We start from the raw sequence: 22021 nt of genomic DNA, 5'->3' as shown, positions 1-22021 counted from the left end.
TCAGAAGGACTGATGCTGAAGCTGAAGCTCCAATACTTTGGCCACCTGATGCAAAGAACTGACTCATTGGAAAAGACCCTGATGCTGGGAAAGATTGAAGACGGGAGGAGAAGGGGATGACAGAGGATGAGATGGTTGGGTGGCATCACTGACTCATTGGACATGAGTTTGAGCAAGCTCCAGGGGTTGGTGATGGACAGGGAAGCCTGGCGTGCTGTGGTTCATGAGTGACTGAACTGAACTACTATTTGAGCACGTTCACGTCTTAAAATTCCACATTTTGGGGATGAGGAAACTAAGGCTCAGAGACAAGTCACTTGCTCCAGGACACACAGCTGAGATTCAAACCCAGGCTGCCTGGCTTCAGAGCCCACACCAGTGAGTGCTCTCAGTGAGGTCTGTTTTGCCTCCATCTGAATCAGCCCACGGGTCTTGTTATAAAACAGATTCCAAGGCCCCAGCACAGGACTTTAGAGTCCAGCTGGGGCCCGGGAACCTGCATTTTTGCAAACCTTCCTTGGGTGGCTCTGACAAAGGTGACATTCTGAGATCTGGGGAGCAGCGCAATGTGTGCCGCACCCACCATCCAAGGGAAGTGACAGTCCCCCCATTGCAGAGCAGTGGGTGATTCTGATGCAAAGCTTGACAAGCACCTGGTTGGTGCTCATCACTCGCAGTAGCACTGCAGCAGTTGTCATTGCTAGAGTTCCAACACAGGGACTCAGCTGCCTCTTTCTCACCCTCTCCCCATCTCCCCTGCAGAGGTGGCTCCCAGTGACCCCGACTATACAGGGGCCGCCGCCCAACCCCGGGAGGAGAGAACCGGGGGAATCGGAGGCTACTCGGCAGCTGGAACCAGGGAGGACCGAGCGGGCCACCCCCCGGGCTCCTATACCCAAGCCTCTGCGGCTGCTCCCCAGCCGGTGGTGGCCCCGGCCCGTCAGCCCCCACCCCCTGAGGAGGACGAGGAGGAAGCCAACAGCTACGATTCGGATGAAGCAAGTAGGTGACTCGTAACAGAGGGGTGGCTGAAAAAGTCGCTTCAGTGCTCACCCCCTGGGAAACAGGAATGGGTCTGGGGACAGCCCTGTATACCCCAGCCCCCCATAAACATATTAGCCAAGTTATAAAAATACAAATTTGTGTTACTAAATTCACAAAATGACATCAGCTTTCTAAAGTATAGGTGCTTTATGGTTTTTTCATCATTGTAAAACATACATAACATCAATGTTACCTTTTACATGGTTTTTTATGAGTGTAATTCAACTACATTCACAGTGTTCTACTGGGTGATTTCATAGAATTATCATATGACCCAGCAATTCCACTCCTAGGTGTATACAAAGAGGCACGTGTTTTAATAGTTTCCCACTCTTTAGTGTGTCTTCTAAAAGTCATTTTTTTTAACCATGATTTAAAATTTTCTGGTATTTCCTCTTGCATCCATCCACACGGTGATTTATAAAGTGTCAACTCTGTGCTTCTCTCACTCAGACCTTGAGTCCCAAGGGGACACACACACACACACACACACACACACCCTAGTGGCACTTCTCTTGGGTGTGGCTGAGCACTGCAGGGGAGAGCTGGGGTGGCCCTTGTGAGCTGGAAGGAAGCACAGATGGGTCATGTCTGGACCTGATTCACGTTGTGGGGTTGGAGGGACATTCCAAGAGCTGCTGGTCAGATGGGGAGACTGGACCTGCTCCAAAGAAATGGACCAATGGCTGTAATCGGTGGAATGGCTTTGGCCCTTCAGGTTATCTCTCCTCATTGTAAAAAGGGGAGTAAATACTGCCTCCCGTGCGGGGCTGAGGGGAGGGTAAACTTAGTTACCTCCTGAGAAAGGGCATCGAAAACCAGAAATCATTTTATGTAGTACAAAACATACAAAAAACATTTTATATAGTACAAAGTACAAGTACAGGGTAAACTGAGGTACCTCCTGAGAAAGGGCATCAAAAACCAAAAATCATTTTATATAGTACAGAACACCCATGAGGAAGTATTATTATGCAACATGCGCATCAGAAGTAATAATAGTAATAGTCAGGCACTTTTCTAAGTGTGCTACATGCAGTGCTCACTTTAACCATCCCAGTGAGTCCAGGAATAGTTGCTTTTCTTCTTCCAATTTCACAGATAGGGAGATGGAGTCTCAGAGAGGCTCAAGGGCTTGTCCTAGTTCACATGGACAGTGAGTGGAGGGGCCAACGGTCAGTCTCAATGCTGCAGCAGATCGGAGGCCAGACCTGGAGGAAATATCAGCTGTCCTGTCTCCCCCAGGGGCCGAGGGGCTGCAGGCTTGGGGGAAAGGAGTCTCAGCTGTCGGCCACAGGCTGCTTCTGCTCTGGAAAGGCGCCATGTCTATCCCACCTTTTGGCTCTCCGAATCCTGGCCCCTCTGCCCAGAGCAGTGACCACTGCTCCTTCTCTCCACCTGAAGTGTCTCTTCCTGACCCGCCAAGCCTAGACTATCCCTCTCAGCCTATGTATGTCCCTAATAGGAGATGTCCTTGATGATTTATAACAAGCCTGTCTCTGTATTTGGCTCCCTCCCTCACTCATCTCTGTATCGACAAGTATTTACTGAGCACCGACTAGGTGCCCCTAAACTATTATAAGTGCTAAGGATACCATGGCCAAAAAAAAAAAAGACAGACAAGATGGCTGATCTAATGGAAACAGCATTCTAGTGGAAAGACACATAATGTACCAATGAGTTGATTTCAAACAGAAACAGAGCATGGTGAAGGAAGTAAAATAGGGTGAAATGACCAAGAAGGTAGCTGCTTTAGATGGAGCAATCAGAGAGGGCTTCTCTAAGGAGGTAGCATTTAATTTAAACTGAGAAGTGGATAATGAGAAGTCATCAGCCACAGGAGGATCTAGAGGAAGTGCATTCTAGACACAGGCAACAGCAAACGCTAAGACTCATTTATTCCTTCAGCAAGTAAGTGAGTGCCAACTGTGTGCCCTGCGCTGTGCCCAGTGGGGACATAGCAGTGAACAAGACAGTCACAGCCTTACCCTCATGGGGTTCTCAGCCTAGCGGATAGAAGTCATTAACTAGGCAATTGCACAAATGATTAACTGATCATAGGTGTGCCGAGGGCTCCAAGGAAGAGGAGGGTCTATGAGGATGAGAAGTCCAAATAAGTCTTCCTCTGCCCTGTAGGCTCAATGCCTATCCCAGACTGGGCACATGGTAAGTGGTCAGGAAATGTTTGTTGAATGACGGAATGAGTGTCTTATTGGTACCTGCCTCTGTCCTCTTCAGCCACCCTGGGTGCCCTGGAGTTCAGCCTTCTCTATGACCAGGACAACAGCTCCCTGCACTGCACCATCATAAAGGCCAAGGTGGGTGAGGGGCCAAGCTGGGGACTGCTCAGTCTGCTCTGGCATTTCTAGGGGACTTGGGGAGGGCATGGGTTATTAGGCCTGTCTCCTGTCACGGCCTTGTCTGTCTGTGACAGTGACAGGAATGAGAAAAGCGCAGGAACTGGCCACGGCTAATTCCTTTCGGGGAGGACTTGCTGTGGGGATGGCCCGGGAGGGGTTTTACTTAACTGTATCTGCCTCCTGGGAATGAAGGCAACCAAGCTTCAAGGGCAGAGCTGAGACCTGCCCCATCCACAGCCGCTGGAGGGCACTGCAGAGGTGTCACCCGGGAGGCAGTGACAGCCGATCTTGACAGCTGACAAGTCACTGAACAGCTCCTTCTACAGATGTGGCTGTCAAGCTGGAGTAGCAGACAGTCAGGGGCCTATTGTTGCAGATCGGGTGCGCTAAATTACCTCAATAGTGTCTGACTCTTTGCAGCCCTATGAACTATAGCCCACCAGGCTCCTCTGTCCATGGGATTTCCCAGGCAACAATACTGGAGTGGGTTCCCATTTCCTACTCCAGGGGATCTTCCCAACCCAGAGATGGAACCCACATGTCCTGTGGCTCCTGCATTAGCAGGTAGATACTTTACCACTGAGCCACCTGGGAAGCCCTGTTGTTGCAGATACAAGGACAGTCATCTGGCCTTCTGAGGGGGCGGGAAGGGCAGACCAGGTTGGAAGAGCATCTCTACACTGCAGGTTTCAGGGGCACTGAGCCGACTCCACTCTAGGCCCCGAGGAAAGCTGGATGATGCCGGTGCCAACCAAAGGAAGTATTAAAAACTAACCAGGGTCTCCCCTGCCCCAAGTCTGGTCTATAGAGAACAAGCAAGGCTCAGGAACCAGACTTCCTGAGTTCTAACACCAGCTCTCCTGCTCCTAGCTGTGGGACTTGGGGGGAGTTACTTAACCTCTCTGTGCCTCGGGGATAATAGTAGAGCCTCTCCCATAAGGGCAATGGTGAGTATTACACAGAAGGTAGCTGGGTATCCCAGTTTGCACAGATGGTCCCCATTATGCCTGTTGCCTTGCTAAAATAATTAAGAACTCTCCTTCCCACTCACAAAATGTCCCAGTTTGGATGATCAGTGATGTGTGAGGTGCTTAACACAACTTCTAGATCAACACACCCAGGTCACTTTTCAGCAGGTGTTTAGATGCATTTACACCCCACCCCCAATAACACAGTGAGGTAAGGCCCTACATTATCTTTTTTAATTTTCACAGGAACCTCTGAGGAAGAGATTATTATTAGCCCCATTGTACAGATGGGAAAACTGAGGCTTAGAAAGTTAAAGCCTAAGGCCACTCAACTGGTAAGGGATAGAGCTGGATTTGAATCCAGATTTAATGGCCTCCAGCTTCAGAAATGGGAGAAAGCCACACCATCACAGCCCCCTTGAGACAGGGGCTTAATGACTTACGGGCTAGGTTGGTAATAGAGACAAGAAAAGCATGTGGAAAGTGTTAGGGAATGGTAGTAACTTTGGTAAACTGGTATGTTTACCAAACCAACATGTTCCCGTTTCAATTTGAAAACCACAACATCTGCTGATTTGCAAACTCACAATCCAAGCAGACATTCCAGAAATGTTTATTAAATAGCTACTGTGTACCAGGAACTACCCTAATGCTGGAGAATGTTAGAATGAGCCAGAATAGGCTGTGCTCTCATGAACTTTGTTCTAGAAATGGATAAGAAACCATCACCTGAGTATTATTCGGGCTTCCTTGTTGACTCAGCAGTAAAGAATCCAGCTGCAGTGCAGGAGACACAGGAAACCCAGGTTCCATCCCTGGGTCAGGAAGATCCCGTGGAGAAGGAAATGACAACCCACTCAAGTATTTTTGCTGGGAAATCCCATAGACAGAGGAGTCTGGTGGGCTACAGTCCACGTTGCAAAAAGTTGGACATAACTGAGTTGCTGACCACTCCTGCACACACGAGTATTATTCACCCTCTGGGGCTTTCTACAGATTATTTTGTCCCATTTAATCTTCACAACAAACCTATGAGGAAGGTTCCATCATCATTCCCATTCTATAGATGGGGAAATTGAGACACAGGGAAATTAAGGGACTTGCTCAGGTCACAGAGCCAGGAAGAAGTGGAGCTGGGATTTGAACCAATGTTGTCCAACTCAAAAGCCTGTGCTCTTACCCTCTAGGCTCCCTGGCCAGATTTACCCCTTGCACCCTACTTTGTGGCCTCCTGTCCCCATATAGTACTAACAAACACTGATCATACTTAACTTAAGCCAGGACCAGAGCTCAACATTCACAAGTGAGAGCTCCTTTACTCCTCCAAGAATCCCATGAAGCATTGGCTGTGATCAGCCCCATTAAACAGATGGGGAAACTGAGGTTCCCAGAGATCACAGGACGAAACACATGGGATTGGAGATTAGTGCTCTAAAAGGAGACCGTGGGAGCCCAGAGATAAGACACCTCCCCAGCCAGGGCCTAGGGAGTGGACAAAATGTACCTGAGCCCCAGGAATTTTGGAATTGCTCATACTAACAAGCCCAACTTAACTCCTATCCCAGACAGACTCCTTTCCCTATGGTTGATTTGAGCCCCATGTCAGCTCTAAGAGGGACCAGACAGAGACTGTGATCTCCATCACATGGATGGAGAGACTGAGGTCTCAGAAGCGAGTGAAGAGGCCAGGGCCCGAACACAAGCCTCCTCTCCCTAGCCTTTCCTCCTCTTCCACCCATTCTGGGACATGTCCTTCCATCTCAGCAATAACAATCCAACCTTGATGGAGCACTTCCAGTGTGCCAGCCACTGCCAAACACTTTACAAGTGGGAATGCATTTAGATCTTACCAGCCCATGACACATCCCGTTTGACAGGTGAGGAAAATGAGACTCAGAGAGGTTAAGACACTTGCCTGAGGTCACACAGCCAGTAAGTGACATGACCAGGCTTTAAACCTCATCTGCCTGATTCCAGTGCTCATTCTGAGGTGCTGTATTTCCTTTCTCTTTCTTCAGAGGAGGAAGCACACAGGGTGGATCGATAACTGTACATTGCCTTTGATAGCTGAGTGCCCAAGCCCTCCCCAGGCCCTCACACCATTGCTTTCTTTCTTACAGGGACTGAAGCCCATGGATTCGAATGGCTTGGCCGATCCCTACGTTAAGCTGCACCTCCTGCCGGGAGCCAGCAAGGTACCATATGGCCTGGGCCTCTCGGCAAGCCGGGCACATGGGCTCTGGAAAGCACCCAAGGTTCCCAGCTCAGAGCCTAAAATAGCCCTATCTACCCCCAAGCCCCCACTTCCCTGATTGGCAAAGTCCTTGCACGGGGTAAGGCATGGGCCAGAGCCATCCTCCTTCAAGAGGCAGGGGCTCTGCTCATTTTTCCAACTCAGAAACCAGGGATCCAGTAGACAAGCAGATGCCATGATTATGCCCTGACCTGCTCAAACAGCTATAGTGGCTCCCCAGTGCTGACCATGGTCACCTCCCCCTCCCATTTTGTGCCTCAGCCAAACATCTCTCAACAGGGATGAACAACTCTCTCCAGATAACTTGAGAAAATATTCTATCATTAAGAGAAAATGGGCCCCCGTCCCTCCTACCTTTCTCTCCCATTCCACCTCACCTGCTGATCATTATTTTGCTCTGGGGAGGAAAAGTGGGATTAATTCTCCTTTCTTTGGATTGACCCCCTCAGAACACAAGGCTGGAAATGAAAGTGTGCCTTCTTGAGTTTTATTTTTTGGTTTGTGTTCACTTGACATGAATGTCCTAAAAACAAAGCTGACTATATACTTGGTATATACTATACACGTGATCTTAGGAAAACGCCTTTTCAAAAATTTTTGTAAGTATCAAATGCCCCATAAGACAAAAAAGGATACACATACATGTGTGCAGGCACACACACACACCCCCACACACACTTTTTCTCACTTTTTTGTGTGTTTAGATCAAGAAAAGACAGTCCCATTGCTTCTCAGCCTTTAGGCTAAGATCAAGTGAAGAAAAGACAGTCCCATCTGGCCATGGCCAAACTAGCTGGCCACTACTCCTTCTATTCCGAGTGACATTTGCTTCTCCTTGACACTCTCTCCTTTGCCCGCTCCTAAATCCAAACCTGCTTTGCTAGAGAATCCAGTCAGTTACACATGTTAGTATGAATTGGGTTTGTCACCAGGTGTATTTCTAGCCTTCACTCCTAGAGTAAAATAAAAAAATTTGTCCCCTCCAAGGAATTTCCAGCATGGAGGATTCTATTTGGGGAAGTTGAGAGAATTGCCCCAATATCCCCAGAAATTATGTCTTCACTGCCTAAGAGTGAGTGACTCTCATTTCTGCCTCCCTGTCCTGGAAATAATCATTTTTCTCAAAGACATTGTAGCTTTCTAACCTTTATGCAAAGGTCAATGAGAGGGCCTGGAGGGAGGGGTAGCCCACCGTCCAGTGTTGGCGATGCATCCTAGAGCCTGACCCCGACTCCCCCGAGAACACGCACTTGGGAGAACAGAGCCCTGGACACTCCTAAGGGGAGTGGCCTCCTAAGTCACCCAGCCACTAAACGGGCCCAGGGGATGTGGCTGCAGGGCTGGCTCCCCACTGAGGCAGGTGTCTGTCTGTCCATCTCTCTGGGTTCTAGTCCAACAAGCTTCGTACAAAAACCCTGCGGAACACCAGAAACCCCATCTGGAACGAAACTCTGGTCTACCATGGCATCACAGACGAGGACATGCAAAGGAAGACCCTCAGGTGCCTGCTGGGTGGGAGGGCAGAGACGGGCCACGGCTGGGCAGACAAGCACGCGTGATCCCCAGGAGCTATGCCTTAAAACATCTCAGGGTAGTTTTACTTCTAAAAGATGTTACCTATTTCAAGTAGACATTTTTGAAAGTACAGGTAAGTGAAACTGTTAACATCTTGGTGTCTTGACATCTGGGTTTAGCGTGTGTATTTGTGTGTGTGTGCGTGCAAAAGTATTTTTTTAAATAAAGTTTAAGTATTTTTTAAAATGTTTATAAGAATGGACCATCCTATCGAATAATCAGCCAGCTTCACTTACTGATGCCACTTCGTATTCTTCTATAATGTATTAAAATGCGTTAATGAGGAGGGCATGGCAACCCACTCCAGTATTCTTGCCTGGAAAATCCCATGGACAGAGGAGCCTGGCAGGCTACAGTCCATGGGGATGCAAAGAGTGGGACACGACTGAAGCCACTTAGCACTCAATAAATGAGTATATTCTTCTTGTGAAGAATTACTGAGAAAACAAAGCTGCCTTTAAATATTCATCCCTTCCTTTGCCTGGGTCTCTTTTCTCCTTCTGTGAGTGTGTATATATTCATTATATACATACATGGTGGTGGTGGTTTAGTTGCTTCAGTCGTGTCCAACTCTTTGCAACCCCATGGACGGTAGCCTGCCAGGCTCCTCTGTCCATGGGATTCTCCAGGCCAGAGTACTGGAGTGGGTTGCCATGCCCTCCTCCAGGGGATCTTTCTGACCCAGAGATCGAACCCACATCTCTTAGTCTCCTGCACTGGCAGGCAGGGTCTTTACCTGGCGCCACCTGGGAAGCCCCGTATACATACATTTAGTGTACATATATATGCAAACACCATCATTTACAGTACAAGAAATATCTTTTCGAATATATCTGGAACTCGCCTTTTTCCTTAAAATATATCTTAGGTTTGTGGCCATGAGAAGACATTTAGAGCCACCTAATTTGTTTCAGGATATTTATTTTACTTTTTAATTAGAGTATATTTGCTTTGCAATGTTGTGTTGGTCTCTGCTGTACAACAGTGTGAATCAGCTGTATGTATACATATATCGCCTCTCTCTTGAGTCTCCCTCCCACTCTCCCATCCCAGCCCTCTAGGTCATCACAGAGCACAAAGCTGAGTTCCCTGTGCTGGACAGCAGCTTCCCATTAGCTACTTATTTTACACATTTTACACATTAGATCTACCTAATTTTTAACTGTTTCAGAGTATTCCACGGCATAGATTTATCACATATTTTTAAATGCTTTATTAGTAAATATCATGAATATATATACAGGCTTCCCTGGTGGCTCAGATGGTAAAGAATCCACCCGCAACGCGGGAGACCTGGGTTTGATCCCTGAGTTGGGAAGATCCTCTGGAGGAGGGAATGCCACCCACTCCAGTATCTTACCTGGAGAATTCCATGGACAGAGGAGCCTGGCGGACTACAGTCCATGGGGTCGGAAAGAGTTGGACATGACTGAGCAAGTAACACTTTTACAGAATATAAAAAAAAAAACAGTCTTTCAAAAACCTTAATATTTTTTGTATTTGCTTCTGCTCTTTTTTTGGTAAAGAATTAAGCACTACAGATGCAAATGAAGCTCCTCTTGTATACTCCATCCCCTGCCTCTTTTCTTCTTCCTTCCCCAGGGCTAACCACTATTCTGAATTCTATGGGTATGATTTCCAAGCGTATCCTATGCTTCAGCTGCATAATTATGTGTCTGTAAACAGTATATGATATTGTTTGGCATGTCTTAAAGTTTTATGTGACTGTTTACCAATTTATTTATCCAGTTCCCTGTGGACAGACGTTTAGACAGCTTCCAGCTTTTCTCTATTATAAACGAATTTTCAATGAGCATCCTTCATGCTTCCTTGGGTTCATATGAGTATTTCCTTAGGATAGAAATCAAGGAGGAATATTTGCTGGATCATAGGATATAGGGTGTGGGTCTTTTTAATTTTACAAGACATACAAACTCCTCTTCAAAGGGGCTGTTCCAAGTACATTCCTGTCAGCTACAAAATTTTCTTAAGCAAACATTTTTATAGCAGTGTAACATCCATTTAGAAAAGTGCACATGAAAAAGTGTACAGATAGACGCATTTTCACAGAGTGAACACACTGAGTTAAGAAAACAGAACAGCGCTGGACCACGGAAGCACCCCGCCCCGCCCGCCCGCCCCCTCAGTGAGGACCTTTCCCCGCAGGGCGTTCACCGCCCCCATTGCTAACAGGACAGCTTCGCTCAGTCTGGTTCTGTACTTTATACAATGAAACCACACCACATCATTCTTTTATGTCTGTCTTTTTTCATTTAATATCCGTTTGTGACAGTCACCCGAGTTGTGTGTAGTTGTAAGTTGTTCTCATTGCTATTTAGTATTCCGTTGTGTGGATATAACAGTTTCACTTATTCATTCTACTGTTAATGAGCATTTGGTGGACTTTCTGTTCGGGGCTATTACAAATAGTGCTGCTGGGAACATGGTAGTAGCTGTTTCTTGCATGCATTTCTGTCGTATATACACCTGGGAGTGTATGACTGAACCGCAGTATATGTATATGTTTAGCTCTAGTAGAGACTGCCAGTTTTCCATAGTTTTATTGTTTTTACACTCCAACAAGCAGTGTCTGGGGGTTCCAGTTGCGTCCTCATCAACACTTTTCCATGTTGGCCATTCTGGTGAGTGTGTAGGGGTGTCACATTGTGGCTTTTGCATTTCCCTGGTGAGTGAGGACAACATTATTTTCAATGTGTACTGTTAACGTTTCCAGGGTTATTTCATAATTTTCTTAAGATCTCTCCCCATTATAGAATACTTACATTATTTCTGCTTTTTCACAATTACAAACAAAACTATAGGAAGGATCTTTAGTTATTTATTTTTGCACTTATGTCTTCAAGATAAATTCTTAGAAGTGGCATTGCTAGGTCAAATATGGTGACTATTTTTAAGTCTTTGGAGACATATTGTCCTGTAGAAAGGATGGTGTTGTTCACACCCCTACTGGCTGCATGGTGTGTACACATGGGGCTCAGAAGGAGGGTGTTCTGACCCTCTAGAGCTATGAACCTTGTTCAGCAATTTTTTGTTTTACTGGAGTATACTCGTTCAACAAATGTTGATGGCCGAGAGCAAGGTGCTGTTAGTTCCTATCAGCCTCCCATGCCTTGGTAAGGGGGAGATTCCTTCGTTCCTCTTAGTATATGTCAGGAAGAATTATCATGCCTCAACTTGTCCTTTGGGCTTCCTGAGGTACCTTTCTCATGACCACCAATTTTGTGTCTCTAGTGTACTTACTGCTGTACAGAATGGGTAGCAAAAGACAATACAGTGTTCTGGGATTCAGGAGCTTCAAATTCTGGTGCTGCGCCTTGTGTGATGTTTAGTTGCTCAGTTGTGTCTGACTCTTTGCGACCCCATGGACTGTAGCCTGCCAGACTGCTCCATCCGTGGGACTCTCCAGGCAAGGATACTGGAGTGGGTTGCCATCTCTGCCCCTTACTAGGGAAAAATTATTCAACCTTTCTGGGCCCCAGTTTCCTCTACAAAGTGGGAAACTCAGAGGTTTGGGAGAAGGGAAAGAATTAAATGAGAAGAGGTCCTAGCCTAACTTTGCAAAACATGCTGCCGAAATGGCCATTAAGCAGATGAAAAGGGGGCTGAGCTTCATTACTCATCAGGGAAATGTAAATTAATACTACAAGGAGATAGATACTATGGCCTACTCAGAAATGCAACAGTTAAAACTGACAAAATCGAAATTAGAATGAAGAACAACCAGGACCTGCATAGACTACTGGGAGGAATATAATTGAAGGAACCTCTTTGGAAAACTGTTTAGACATTTCCACTGAGGTTAAATTTGTGTGTTAACCTCAGGAGAAGCTTGGCTCAGCAATACCCAATAGAAACACATACATGTGCATACAAAAAGACATGAATGTGAATATTCCCTCGCAGCTTCATTCATAACAACTAGAAATAGCTCGAAACCAAATGCCCATATGTAGCAACATTATTAGAGTATATTTACATGATGGAATACTATACACCCAAAACAAGGACAAATTACTATAGACATGGATGAATCTCACAGACATAATGCTGAACAAAAGAAGCCAAATGTAAAATAATCTATACATCTGATTTTATTTATATGCAGGTCAAAAACAAGACACGGAATCTTGCCAAGGGGACAAAATGGTTATCTTTGAGGAAGTTAGTGACTAGGAGGAATCATGAGGGTCTTCTGGCAGCTGAAATGTTTTACATCTTGATCTGAGTGGTGGTTACATGGGTGTATGCATATTCAAAAATCAGCAGCTAAAAATTTAAGTTTTGTGCATGTTACTGCTCATTAAGTTATACTGTGATCAAGAAGAAATTAAAAATACCTGGCCTCGTGTTCAATAAATAGGATGTTGTTTTATTCCTGTGCACATTATACCTTCCCTACCATCATCAATCACACACAGCTCTTGGTACACAGTAGGTGCTTGGTATATGCTCTTTTTTTTTTTTCATCCCCATCCTTTATATTGACCACAGAATCTCTGTCTGTGATGAAGACAAATTCGGCCATAATGAGTTTATTGGTGAGACCAGATTCTCCCTCAAGAAACTGAAGCCCAATCAGAGGAAGAACTTCAATATCTGTCTGGAGCGGGTGATCCCGGTGAGTGCCTATGCCCTGAGGGTTCAGTGAGGGAGAGGATGGGATAGATCTGTCAGGTGCCAGACAGGAGAGGGGCTGCGGCAGCTTTGGGGAGGAGGGTGAAGATTTCAGCTCAGAACATCAGGGTTGCCTGCTGGCTATGCCTTCTTCCAACCCTGGTTAGCATCACTTCTGAAGGGCAGTGTGGTGTAGCAGAGCGGTCTGCCTGAGTTCAAAGCCCTGCCATGTTCAAAGCCCTGCCATGTCCCTGCTCCCTGGCCCTTGCCAAGGGTCTGAACTATTCTGGGCCTCAGTTTTTCTTGTCTATAAAATGGACATTACAATAGCACCTGCCTCGTAGGAGGGTTGTGTGAAAGACATAACTAAAACAACCCTGCACATAATGAGCACGCATAAATTAACTGTTGTTCTTATAGAAAATAATGCTGCCTTACCCACCTGTCAGTCAAGAAGTTCATAAAGCATCGCAGAGATACACAGAAGGCAGGATAGCGTGGTGCTTAAGAGCGTGGGCTCTGGAGCCAGACTGGGTTTGAGTCCCAGTTTCTGCCACCTGCAGTATAGCTTGAATCCCTTGACTTAACCCCTCTCTGCTTCAGTTTTCTTATCTGCAAAATGGGAAAATACGGTACCAACTTCATAGGGTCTTTTAAGGATTGAGGTGAGAGTACACATAAAGCATTACAACTGCTATTTCTCACCTTGTAAGAAAGAACGAGAACCACACCGAGGCTGTTCAATTGGGCTGCACCTCAGAATCAACTGGAGATTTTAAAACCAGAGCTTTACAAAATAGATTTCATGGGACATCTCCCTGGATATTCTGACTTAGTGAGGAAGGGTGAGACCTAGCAATCTGTATTTTTACAGATAATCCAACCCACCCAGTTTTTTTTTTTTAACCTCTGAGCTACCTGGGGCCCAGAAAGAGGAGGGAGTTGCTAAGATATGAGTTGATGACTCTGCTCTCAGACACCGGCCATAGCCCAGCTTTCCTGCAATGACCAGTGTGCCTCCTCACTGGGCAGTGAGCCAGTGCCCCCATGGAGATGCCTGCAGCATCCTCCCACCAGATGGCCAGCCTCAGGAGGGACTCTCATGTGTGCCACACCACGTTCTATAGCACCGACAAAGCAACAAGGAAAACTTTACACTGGATGCCAGGCTCCAATAAATCGCCAGATGTGCTAGGAGGAAGCCTTTCCTCTGGGTCTTTGCCTGGTAACAGCTGGCTCTTCAGGCTTCATCTCCTTCCCCTCAGTGAGTCCAGTCGGTCAGGACAGGGCCAGGCCCCCATCTGGGTCTTCAGTTACTGGGTCTGCTCATCTTGCTCTGATGGACACAGCCAGTCCCGGAGGCACAGAGGTGGCAGGACAGGCCTGCGCTGGCCCCAGCACCCTGCTGATCTTTGCTCTTAACCCTCTCACCATTGACTCCCTTCATGTGTCCCACCAAGGACAGGGATCTTCTAAGCACTGTGCCCTTTCCTCTGGACCTCAGTTTCCTCATCTCTAAAGGCGAGAGGGTGGATTTAACCAGTGCTTTTCACATTCTGTTCCCCAAAGGAGCCATGGGGGAAGAAGCATCTGGTGGACCAGATCTCAAGGCCCCTGTGCTCCTTCAACCAGAGCAGACAACACCTTATCTGTTTTGTGGATCCGGTAGTCTGCCACTTACTGACTGGGGCAAGTGGTTTGACCACTCTGACCCTCAGTGTCATCATCTGCGAAATGGGGACATTAATACAATCTACATCATAGGCTGTTGTGCATTAACATGGTCTCTCAAATGGTTAGCATTTTATATATATATATATATATATATATTAGCTGAAAGGGGGAGTGTTGGAGGGCTACTGAAGCTTGGAGGACCTCTCATCATGGCTCTGGATGCTAGTGGAGGGGAGAAGGGGGTCTCTGGTCTTTCTTGAGTAGGGTGATGAGCCCCATTGACAGTGCTATTTTTCTTTTCTATCTTTTTTATCTCCCTCCTCAAGATGAAGCGTGCCGGAACCACTGGGTCAGCCCGAGGCATGGCCCTCTATGAGGAGGAGGTGAGTGCTGAGTAAAATGGAAAAATATAGTTTAAGCCACAAACAGGGTTTGACATCTCCCTTTTCTCTCCCTCACTGGCCCGTTTCCCACTCTTTCTCCCCAAACCACCCGCCTGTTGGTTCATAATGAGAGGTGCCTTTGCCCAGGGCATTAGAACATGAGACCAGGAGCATGCTCTTCACACCTGGAGCCCCCAAGGTGGGGGAAGCCCATCCTCTTGCCCGCAGAAGACTCCCTCGTGTTCCTTGGCCTTGTTTGCAGAAGCTCTTCTAGTAATTCCACTGCACTAGGGCAATGCCACACACCCCTTGGGAAGGCAGGGCAGGCTCTTTAAGCTGTGCGTCTGGCAGAGGCTCGAGTTGGGCTTCACAGCCATGCCCTTGGCCCCAGGCACTCTGCTTTTGAGAAGACTGGTTGGATGGGGGGTTCTGAGCTCAGAGTCGGGCTGGCATCAGGGTCAGGCTCAGTCTATGACCAGTGTCAGACTTAGCCTGTCACTAAGTCAGAATAAAGCCACCAGCCCCCGTGTGCCAAGGACTGGGCCTGTTGGCTTTCATCATTTGCTCCTCCCTGGAGGTTGGAGGGGAGTGTCTGCTGTTTGTGGTGCTGAACTGCACTTGTGCTGGCCCAAGTCCTCCTACTTTCCACAGACTGTCTCTTAATGATCACCATCCATGTTCCCAGAACCCGTCCGTCCTAGACCCACACACCCTCTTCTCCTACTGCAGCAGGTGGAGCGTATTGGTGACATAGAGGAACGTGGCAAGATCCTGGTGTCCCTCATGTACAGCACACAGCAGGGAGGCCTCATCGTGGGCATCATACGCTGCGTGCACCTGGCGGCCATGGATGCCAATGGCTACTCAGATCCATTTGTCAAGCTGTGAGTCAATGCCAGGGCCTGTCAGTGGGCCCGAGAGGGGGTCCATTGAAAATGGAGAACTAGAGAGCTTCCCCAAGATCATTTTACACTGAGGCCCCGAGAGGGCAAAGAACCTGCCCAAGGTCACACAGTGAGACAGATGCCCAGCTTAAGAGGTAATCAGTAGTGAAGCCCCAGACACCGTCATCCAGGTTCTTAGTGATCCACTGGGAGAAAGTCCTGGCTAAGAGCACAGACTCCAGAGGCAACAGCTGGATTGAGCCCCCCAGCTGTGTGACTGGAGGCACATGTTTCAACTTCTCTGGTCCCTCAGTGTCCTTATATGTAAACGGGCGGTTGTACCATCTAGGGTTTGTTGAGGATTAAATGTGCATAAGGTGCTTAGGTAATGTCTGGCACCAGGTAAATGCTCTAATGCACACTGGTCATTATTAATGTTGATTCACTTTCTGATCTGTTAATTAATTATTCTCCTGATACTAGTTGGACATTTAGGGTCATCAGGAGGCTATTCCTATTCATTAAACTTAATTCATAATAGCCTCTTATGTCTCCTCTCAGCTGGCTGAAACCAGACATGGGAAAGAAAGCCAAACACAAGACTCAAATTAAGAAGAAAACCTTGAATCCTGAATTTAATGAGGTATGGTTGTCCCATTTTTTGTCATATGCTGTAATAGTTCGTATATGTGAAGGTGGAACAAATTCCCTGCTAGAAAGTTGTAAAGCACATTTTTTTTAGAAAAAGCTTTCTTTCATAGATCACCTTGAATTATCTAAAGAAGAAAGAATGAGTTCTTCATCACTGGAGGGAATCAAGCCTAAGACAAAGCCTATAGATTTGGAATGTCAAAGGGAAGATGCTGTGTTTGGAGAGAGAATGTCTTTACCAACTCTAATTGTGTATAATACTGATATTTGAGGAAATAAATAGGAGCAGTTGTCCCCCTTACCAGCCACCCGGTTGGCACTGCCCTCTCCCTCTCCCTCAACTCCCAGACCCATCCAATGCATCCAGCCCCAGCTAAAGCCACTCTCCAGATGCCCATTTAAGGCATTCCTTCCTCTGTATTTGCACCGCGACTTGTCAGGGACCTAAATCCTCAACTCGTGGGTTACAGGCCAGCCACGTAGCTGGTAGACGAAGCCATTAAAGTGGTGATTTAGAAAAAAAAAGAATTATTAATAAATAAAGAATAAAGTAGTGATGTAGAAAAAACTGCTAACATGCAAAATTGGTTTTTACCATCCCTTATAAAATGGAAAAGGGAAACCACAGTACAGTATAATCATATGGTATTTCTATAATTTAATATTTGAATATTTCATATGATACAAAATTCAAATTAATATTCACATTGTTTTTTTAAGTCACATACCAATATGGTCACACATGGGGAACGTTGACTGTGGTCATTCTTGGGTAGATAGATTACAAGTTTGGTTTTGGGTTTTTGTAGGGGGGCCAGGGTTGCTTCCGTGTTTGTTTTAAAAGTGAACATGAGTGAATTTTATGATTGGGCAGAAGAGTTATTGAAAAAATCAGGTTATCTGAAAACATAAACACCTAAACCTCAGCTACCTTTAATCTCTGAATGATGAAGAGGAAGGAAAACCACTTCAGAAGCTATCAGAATGTAAGGACTGAGTTCATGTCTGTCTACCTTCAAGGAAATGTGACCAGAATCAGCCTTCTTAGAAAAACCCCACCAGTCTTCCCAACTTCAAGCAGAGTCATTGAAAAGAGAATTATAGGGCCTGGGGGCTTTGTTATACAGAGTGTTTGTTGAAAGGGGATTATCAGGCCTAGGGTAAAGACCCCCTTGATTCCAAATAACCAATACAAGGGCCTCCCCTTGGTCCATGCACCCTTGGACTCAGCCTCTTAGCTCCTGATGCTGAAGGCTCAGAGAACCCTGTCACTCACATACCTTCCTCTGCTGCGTCTAGGAATTTTTCTATGACATCAAACACAGTGACCTGGCGAAGAAGTCACTGGACATCTCAGTCTGGGACTATGACATCGGCAAGTCCAATGATTACATTGGTGAGTGCTCCCAGCTCCCAGGCAAAATGCTATCCTCTATCCTCCCAGGAGAAGAGAGCCTTACCCAGGGATATAGAGTTTTGAGGACCCTGCTTTACTCTGGCAATTACTTTGTCCAAATGCAAAGTCAGGACCCAGGGTCCTCATTTGGGTCCAGTTTGGGTTACAAAGCTGGGAAGATTGGATCATGATTTGTTTTTTTGCTGAACAAATCACCTCCAGTGGAATAAACAATTGCAGAGGAGAGGAGTATGTGGCCTCCGAAGAAAATAGGGTGCAGAGGACGTCTCCTTAGGCTATTGGCAAGTCCAGGATGAAGGTTCTATTGTTCCCAGTCCCCCTCCAAATAATGAGGAAGCACCATCGTTACCTGTGGAGCAGGGAGGGAATTCCAGACAATGGATACAGCTCCAGCAAAGGAGTGCAGGTGGGATTGAGCAGGGTGATGAAACAGACTCCTTGGAAATGCATGATGAGTCCCCAGAAGTAGTGAGAGAGAATTTCAGTGAGCAGAGTGGTGATTTTAAAAAGGTCTTTAGGGACTTTCCTGGTGGTCCAGAGATTAAGAATTCTCTGGATTCACCTCCCAATGCAGAGAATGTGGGTTTGATCCCTGGTCAGGGAGCTAGGATCCCACATGCTAAAAACATTAAACAGGAGCAATGTTATAATATAGTCAATGAAGACTTTAAAAAAATAAAGAAGGTCTTGAAAAATAGACAGTGTAGTTATAACTTGATGCCACAGTAGGGAGCCATTGCAGGTTCTTAAGCAGGGAATCTGTAGACAAAGAAAACCAGTGGTAATAATAACATCACAACCACAACTTCCAGGAGAAAGGGTGGATCCCAAGTGGCTGGCTGGGTGGGTGGTCACTGCTTGGTGGCAGGTTTTCCCCCAACTAGACACTTGGGTCTAGAATGAGATTCCTGTGCATTCCTCCACTCTGACCACCTGCCCCTGTCTTCCCCTCTTGTCCTCCAGGAGGCTGCCAGCTGGGGATCTCGGCCAAGGGAGAGCGCTTAAAACACTGGTACGAGTGTCTGAAAAACAAGGACAAGAAGATCGAACGCTGGCACCAGCTACAGAACGAGAACCACGTGTCGAGCGATTAGGGTGGTGCCCAGGTCCCCAGGTCCATGCCCCGATCTTGTGCCCCTCACCCCCACCCCTAGCCTGCCCCAGCTGCCCGTTACATTCTTGTCTCTCTTCTCAACACCTTCCCCACCCATCCTTCCTGGAGCCTGCCTTTGAGGTCTCCCCTGCACCACGGACATTGCCACCAATAACTTCAACTCTCCGCGATGCTGCGATGCGGGCTCTGAATCCAGCCTGTCTCAGATCCCTCCAGGATGGAGCCGTAGGGATGAGGAGAGTTTCACAAGGAGGTTGTTCGTTTAACAACCTCTCAGCCCGGGTGAATTACAGAGGCTCTTCATCATTTAGGACTGTTTTTAGACCCTCCTGGCCTTGGACACACCTAACATCCAACCGCCTATACCTTCAGCTGTCAGCAGAGCCAGACAAGGTCATGAGGATGAGCTCTGGGACAGAAATGGAGCATCCCAGCTCCCCCCCACCACCTCTTCACATCATGCACTCAATTGCCACAAAACAGACCCCCGTGTTTAAACTCTCTGGTGACTAGGAACACACTTCCCAGCTCTAGATGCATCTAGAAATGACTTTGCAGAATACTCCAAGGGACTGGGTAGTCCCCTCTTTCAAGATGTTCCCTATTTGCTTCCTAGCAGACACTAGCCCCCATTCTGTACCACCCCTCTCCCACTTCTCCTCCTTCCTTTCGCCCGATGCCACATTCATCTTTATCTTCTCACCCCCTTATCTCTTCTCTCCGCCCCCACCTCTCGCCCCTTCTTCTTTCCCCTTCTCTGAGGGGATAGGATAGCAAAAGCAAAAACGTGTATCTTAACACAGGCTCACCTCCTCACCTCCTCTCACCAGCCTAACGAGCAAATGCTGAGAAACTGGCAAAATCCTGAACTACCACTTAGGTCCCTGCTTCTGTAACCACTTCTCCCCTTGGCAGAGCCGGGTGTACTTGGACCTTGGGCCGCTCGCTAGCACTGCCCCGGGTGCATGGCAGCATCCAGCAAGCTGTGTAGATGCTCCGCTCAGATGGCCCTTCTCAGCCCCTGACCTCCCCAAGTGGGTGCAGAAGGTGTTCAAACCAGAGCCCTGGTTTCCAGGGGGCCTCTATATAGAAGCCAGCAGTCTCCTTCCTTGGCTCTTAGTTAAATGAACACATGACCCGTTCCCCTCACTCTCTCTCTATCTCTGACTGTATCCTGTCTCTAACTCAGAATCGTCTCTGGTCTCTCTGTCTCTCTCTGTCTCTTTATCTCTTGCACCCTGTTCATTGTGTTGGGAGAATAAAACACCATCGTGCACATAAAGCGTTTGAAAGTGACAGATCCTGACACCAAAGGCTTTTGTTCCATCCTGGATTGTTCAGTCTTTCTAAAAATTTTTTAAATTGTTTTAAAGGAGGAAAAGGCAATGAGGTCAAACTTTATAAGATTTGAGTCCAGGTCATCTCCAGTGCCCTGCGAGAAAGGCTGGATTTTTACCCCCCATTTCCAGTAAGTCTTCCTCCATGAAAATCACCCCATTCTCTCCCAAACCCCACCATTATCTACAGAAGTAGCCAGATGGACACTACACTCTCGCTGTCTCCAAACGCACACCTGTTAACCTTCCCTTTCAGGGCCTTCCACCCCCCAGCTCCCTTGACAAGTCATTGGAAGGCATTGATTTCTTGCCTTGAATAACCATTTTCTAGATGCCAGGCAGCTCGCCTTCTCTACAATGGCCAGCAGCTTCCTGGCTGCCATCTTCCCTGCTGACCCTCTCTCTCCCCAGGGGCTCCCTTGGTGCCCATTCTCAGCCCACCTCCTTCTCACGGTTCACCCTTAGGAGAAAGCATGCTGGCTGTGTCGCCCAGGCCTAACGCTGGTATTGGCGCTGGACTCAGCATGCGGCTAGCTCACAGTGCCTCGGTCCAGGCGCGCCCCTTCCCTGACAGATGTAAGCACCTCCCTGCCTCGAACACACACACACACACACACACACACACACACACACACGCCCTCTGGTGCATGCAGAACTACCCATCGCCTTTCTTTGTGATGATGTAGCCAAAAATAAAGTAGGAATATCCAGGAAAACCGGTGGCCTGGGTTTTTGTCCTCTCTGGTTTCTGGAAGCTTTCTCTTCCTGCCGACATGCATGATGCCTACTCAGATAGTCAGTATTTAATGAGCATCTACTGTGTTGCAGCCCCTGGGGTTACAACAGTGAACAAGGCAGATGTGGTCCCCGAGCCCATGAAGTGTGCTTTCTGGTGGATTTCATCTTGGAAAGGTAGGCTCCAGCCAACTTGGCTGAGCTCACACCCTCCTGGAAGAATGCTTTTTGCTGGTGTCCACTCAATAAGAAGGGGACATCCTCCTCTTCTCCTACCTAGCCCAGCCTTGGGGAAAAACCCCTAGTGGTTGTAGAATCAGATAATGTCAAGGCTGAAAGAGACCATAGAGTTGAGCCAGAGTCTAGTTCAGTGAACTCACTTATCTGACAGATGAATAACCCAAAGTCCAGAGAAGGGAATGGCACACCCAGGGTCTCATGGCTGCAATGCCAGGAAAGGAGCTAGATCAGTAGACTCCGCGTGCACTGCTCTTAACGCACCAATCCAAAAAGGCAACTCACCAAATACCTCCTTTGTATTCTAGCACTTTCCATCCTGTGGTGAGCCTTTTCAGAGAGGATCCCTCAGTTGAGATTCTCAATGGTCCTGAATGTGAGCTAGTAAGTAAACTAACTTTTCAGAAGGATTTGGAAACTCCCTGCAAGTACAATTTTTCAGCTTACACCAAGAGTGCTTAAGCAACTCATCAGGAAGGTTGGTTACCTCTCAGAAGGAGCTGACAATTCCATCCAAGGGAAACTTCTCTTCATGCCAAGTTTGAGGCAGTTTCCTTTTCTCATCCCCAAAAGGGTGGTTTTCGAGGTTGGGGACAGAAGCTGGCATATTAGAATCACCTGGGGAGATTCTTTTTTTTTTTTTTTCAAACTACTGTGTTTGCCCTGCCACCTTCTCTGCTCCCTTCACATTCTGCTACACCCTGGGGACGGGAGGTATATTTGAAAACATTTCCTGGTTGATGGCTTGGTCTT

At 47.2% G+C, this 22021-nt stretch overlaps 1 protein-coding gene across 1 annotated transcript in view; it reads left to right on the top strand.

Moving 5' to 3' along the window:
* RPH3A (rabphilin 3A) overlaps positions 1-21012 on the top strand; it is a 102595-nt gene extending 81583 nt beyond the window's left edge. Inside the window, exons 13-22 of the mRNA XM_010828592.1 lie at positions 763-1002; positions 3283-3362; positions 6493-6567; positions 8018-8127; positions 12714-12840; positions 14837-14893; positions 15623-15777; positions 16339-16420; positions 17728-17824; positions 18809-21012. Of these exons, the coding sequence (XP_010826894.1) occupies positions 763-1002; positions 3283-3362; positions 6493-6567; positions 8018-8127; positions 12714-12840; positions 14837-14893; positions 15623-15777; positions 16339-16420; positions 17728-17824; positions 18809-18939 (1154 nt within the window). The 3' untranslated portion in view covers positions 18940-21012. The remainder of the gene's footprint in view (positions 1-762; positions 1003-3282; positions 3363-6492; positions 6568-8017; positions 8128-12713; positions 12841-14836; positions 14894-15622; positions 15778-16338; positions 16421-17727; positions 17825-18808) is intronic.
* Positions 21013-22021: the final 1009 nt, after the last annotated feature.

Source organism: Bison bison, unplaced genomic scaffold (assembly GCF_000754665.1).
Source record: "Bison bison bison isolate TAMUID 2011002044 unplaced genomic scaffold, Bison_UMD1.0 scf7180017864495, whole genome shotgun sequence".
Taxonomy (NCBI): domain Eukaryota; kingdom Metazoa; phylum Chordata; class Mammalia; order Artiodactyla; family Bovidae; genus Bison; species Bison bison.
The sequence above is the reverse complement of the archived record's forward strand: the minus strand, read 5'-3'. Positions and strand labels throughout refer to the sequence as shown.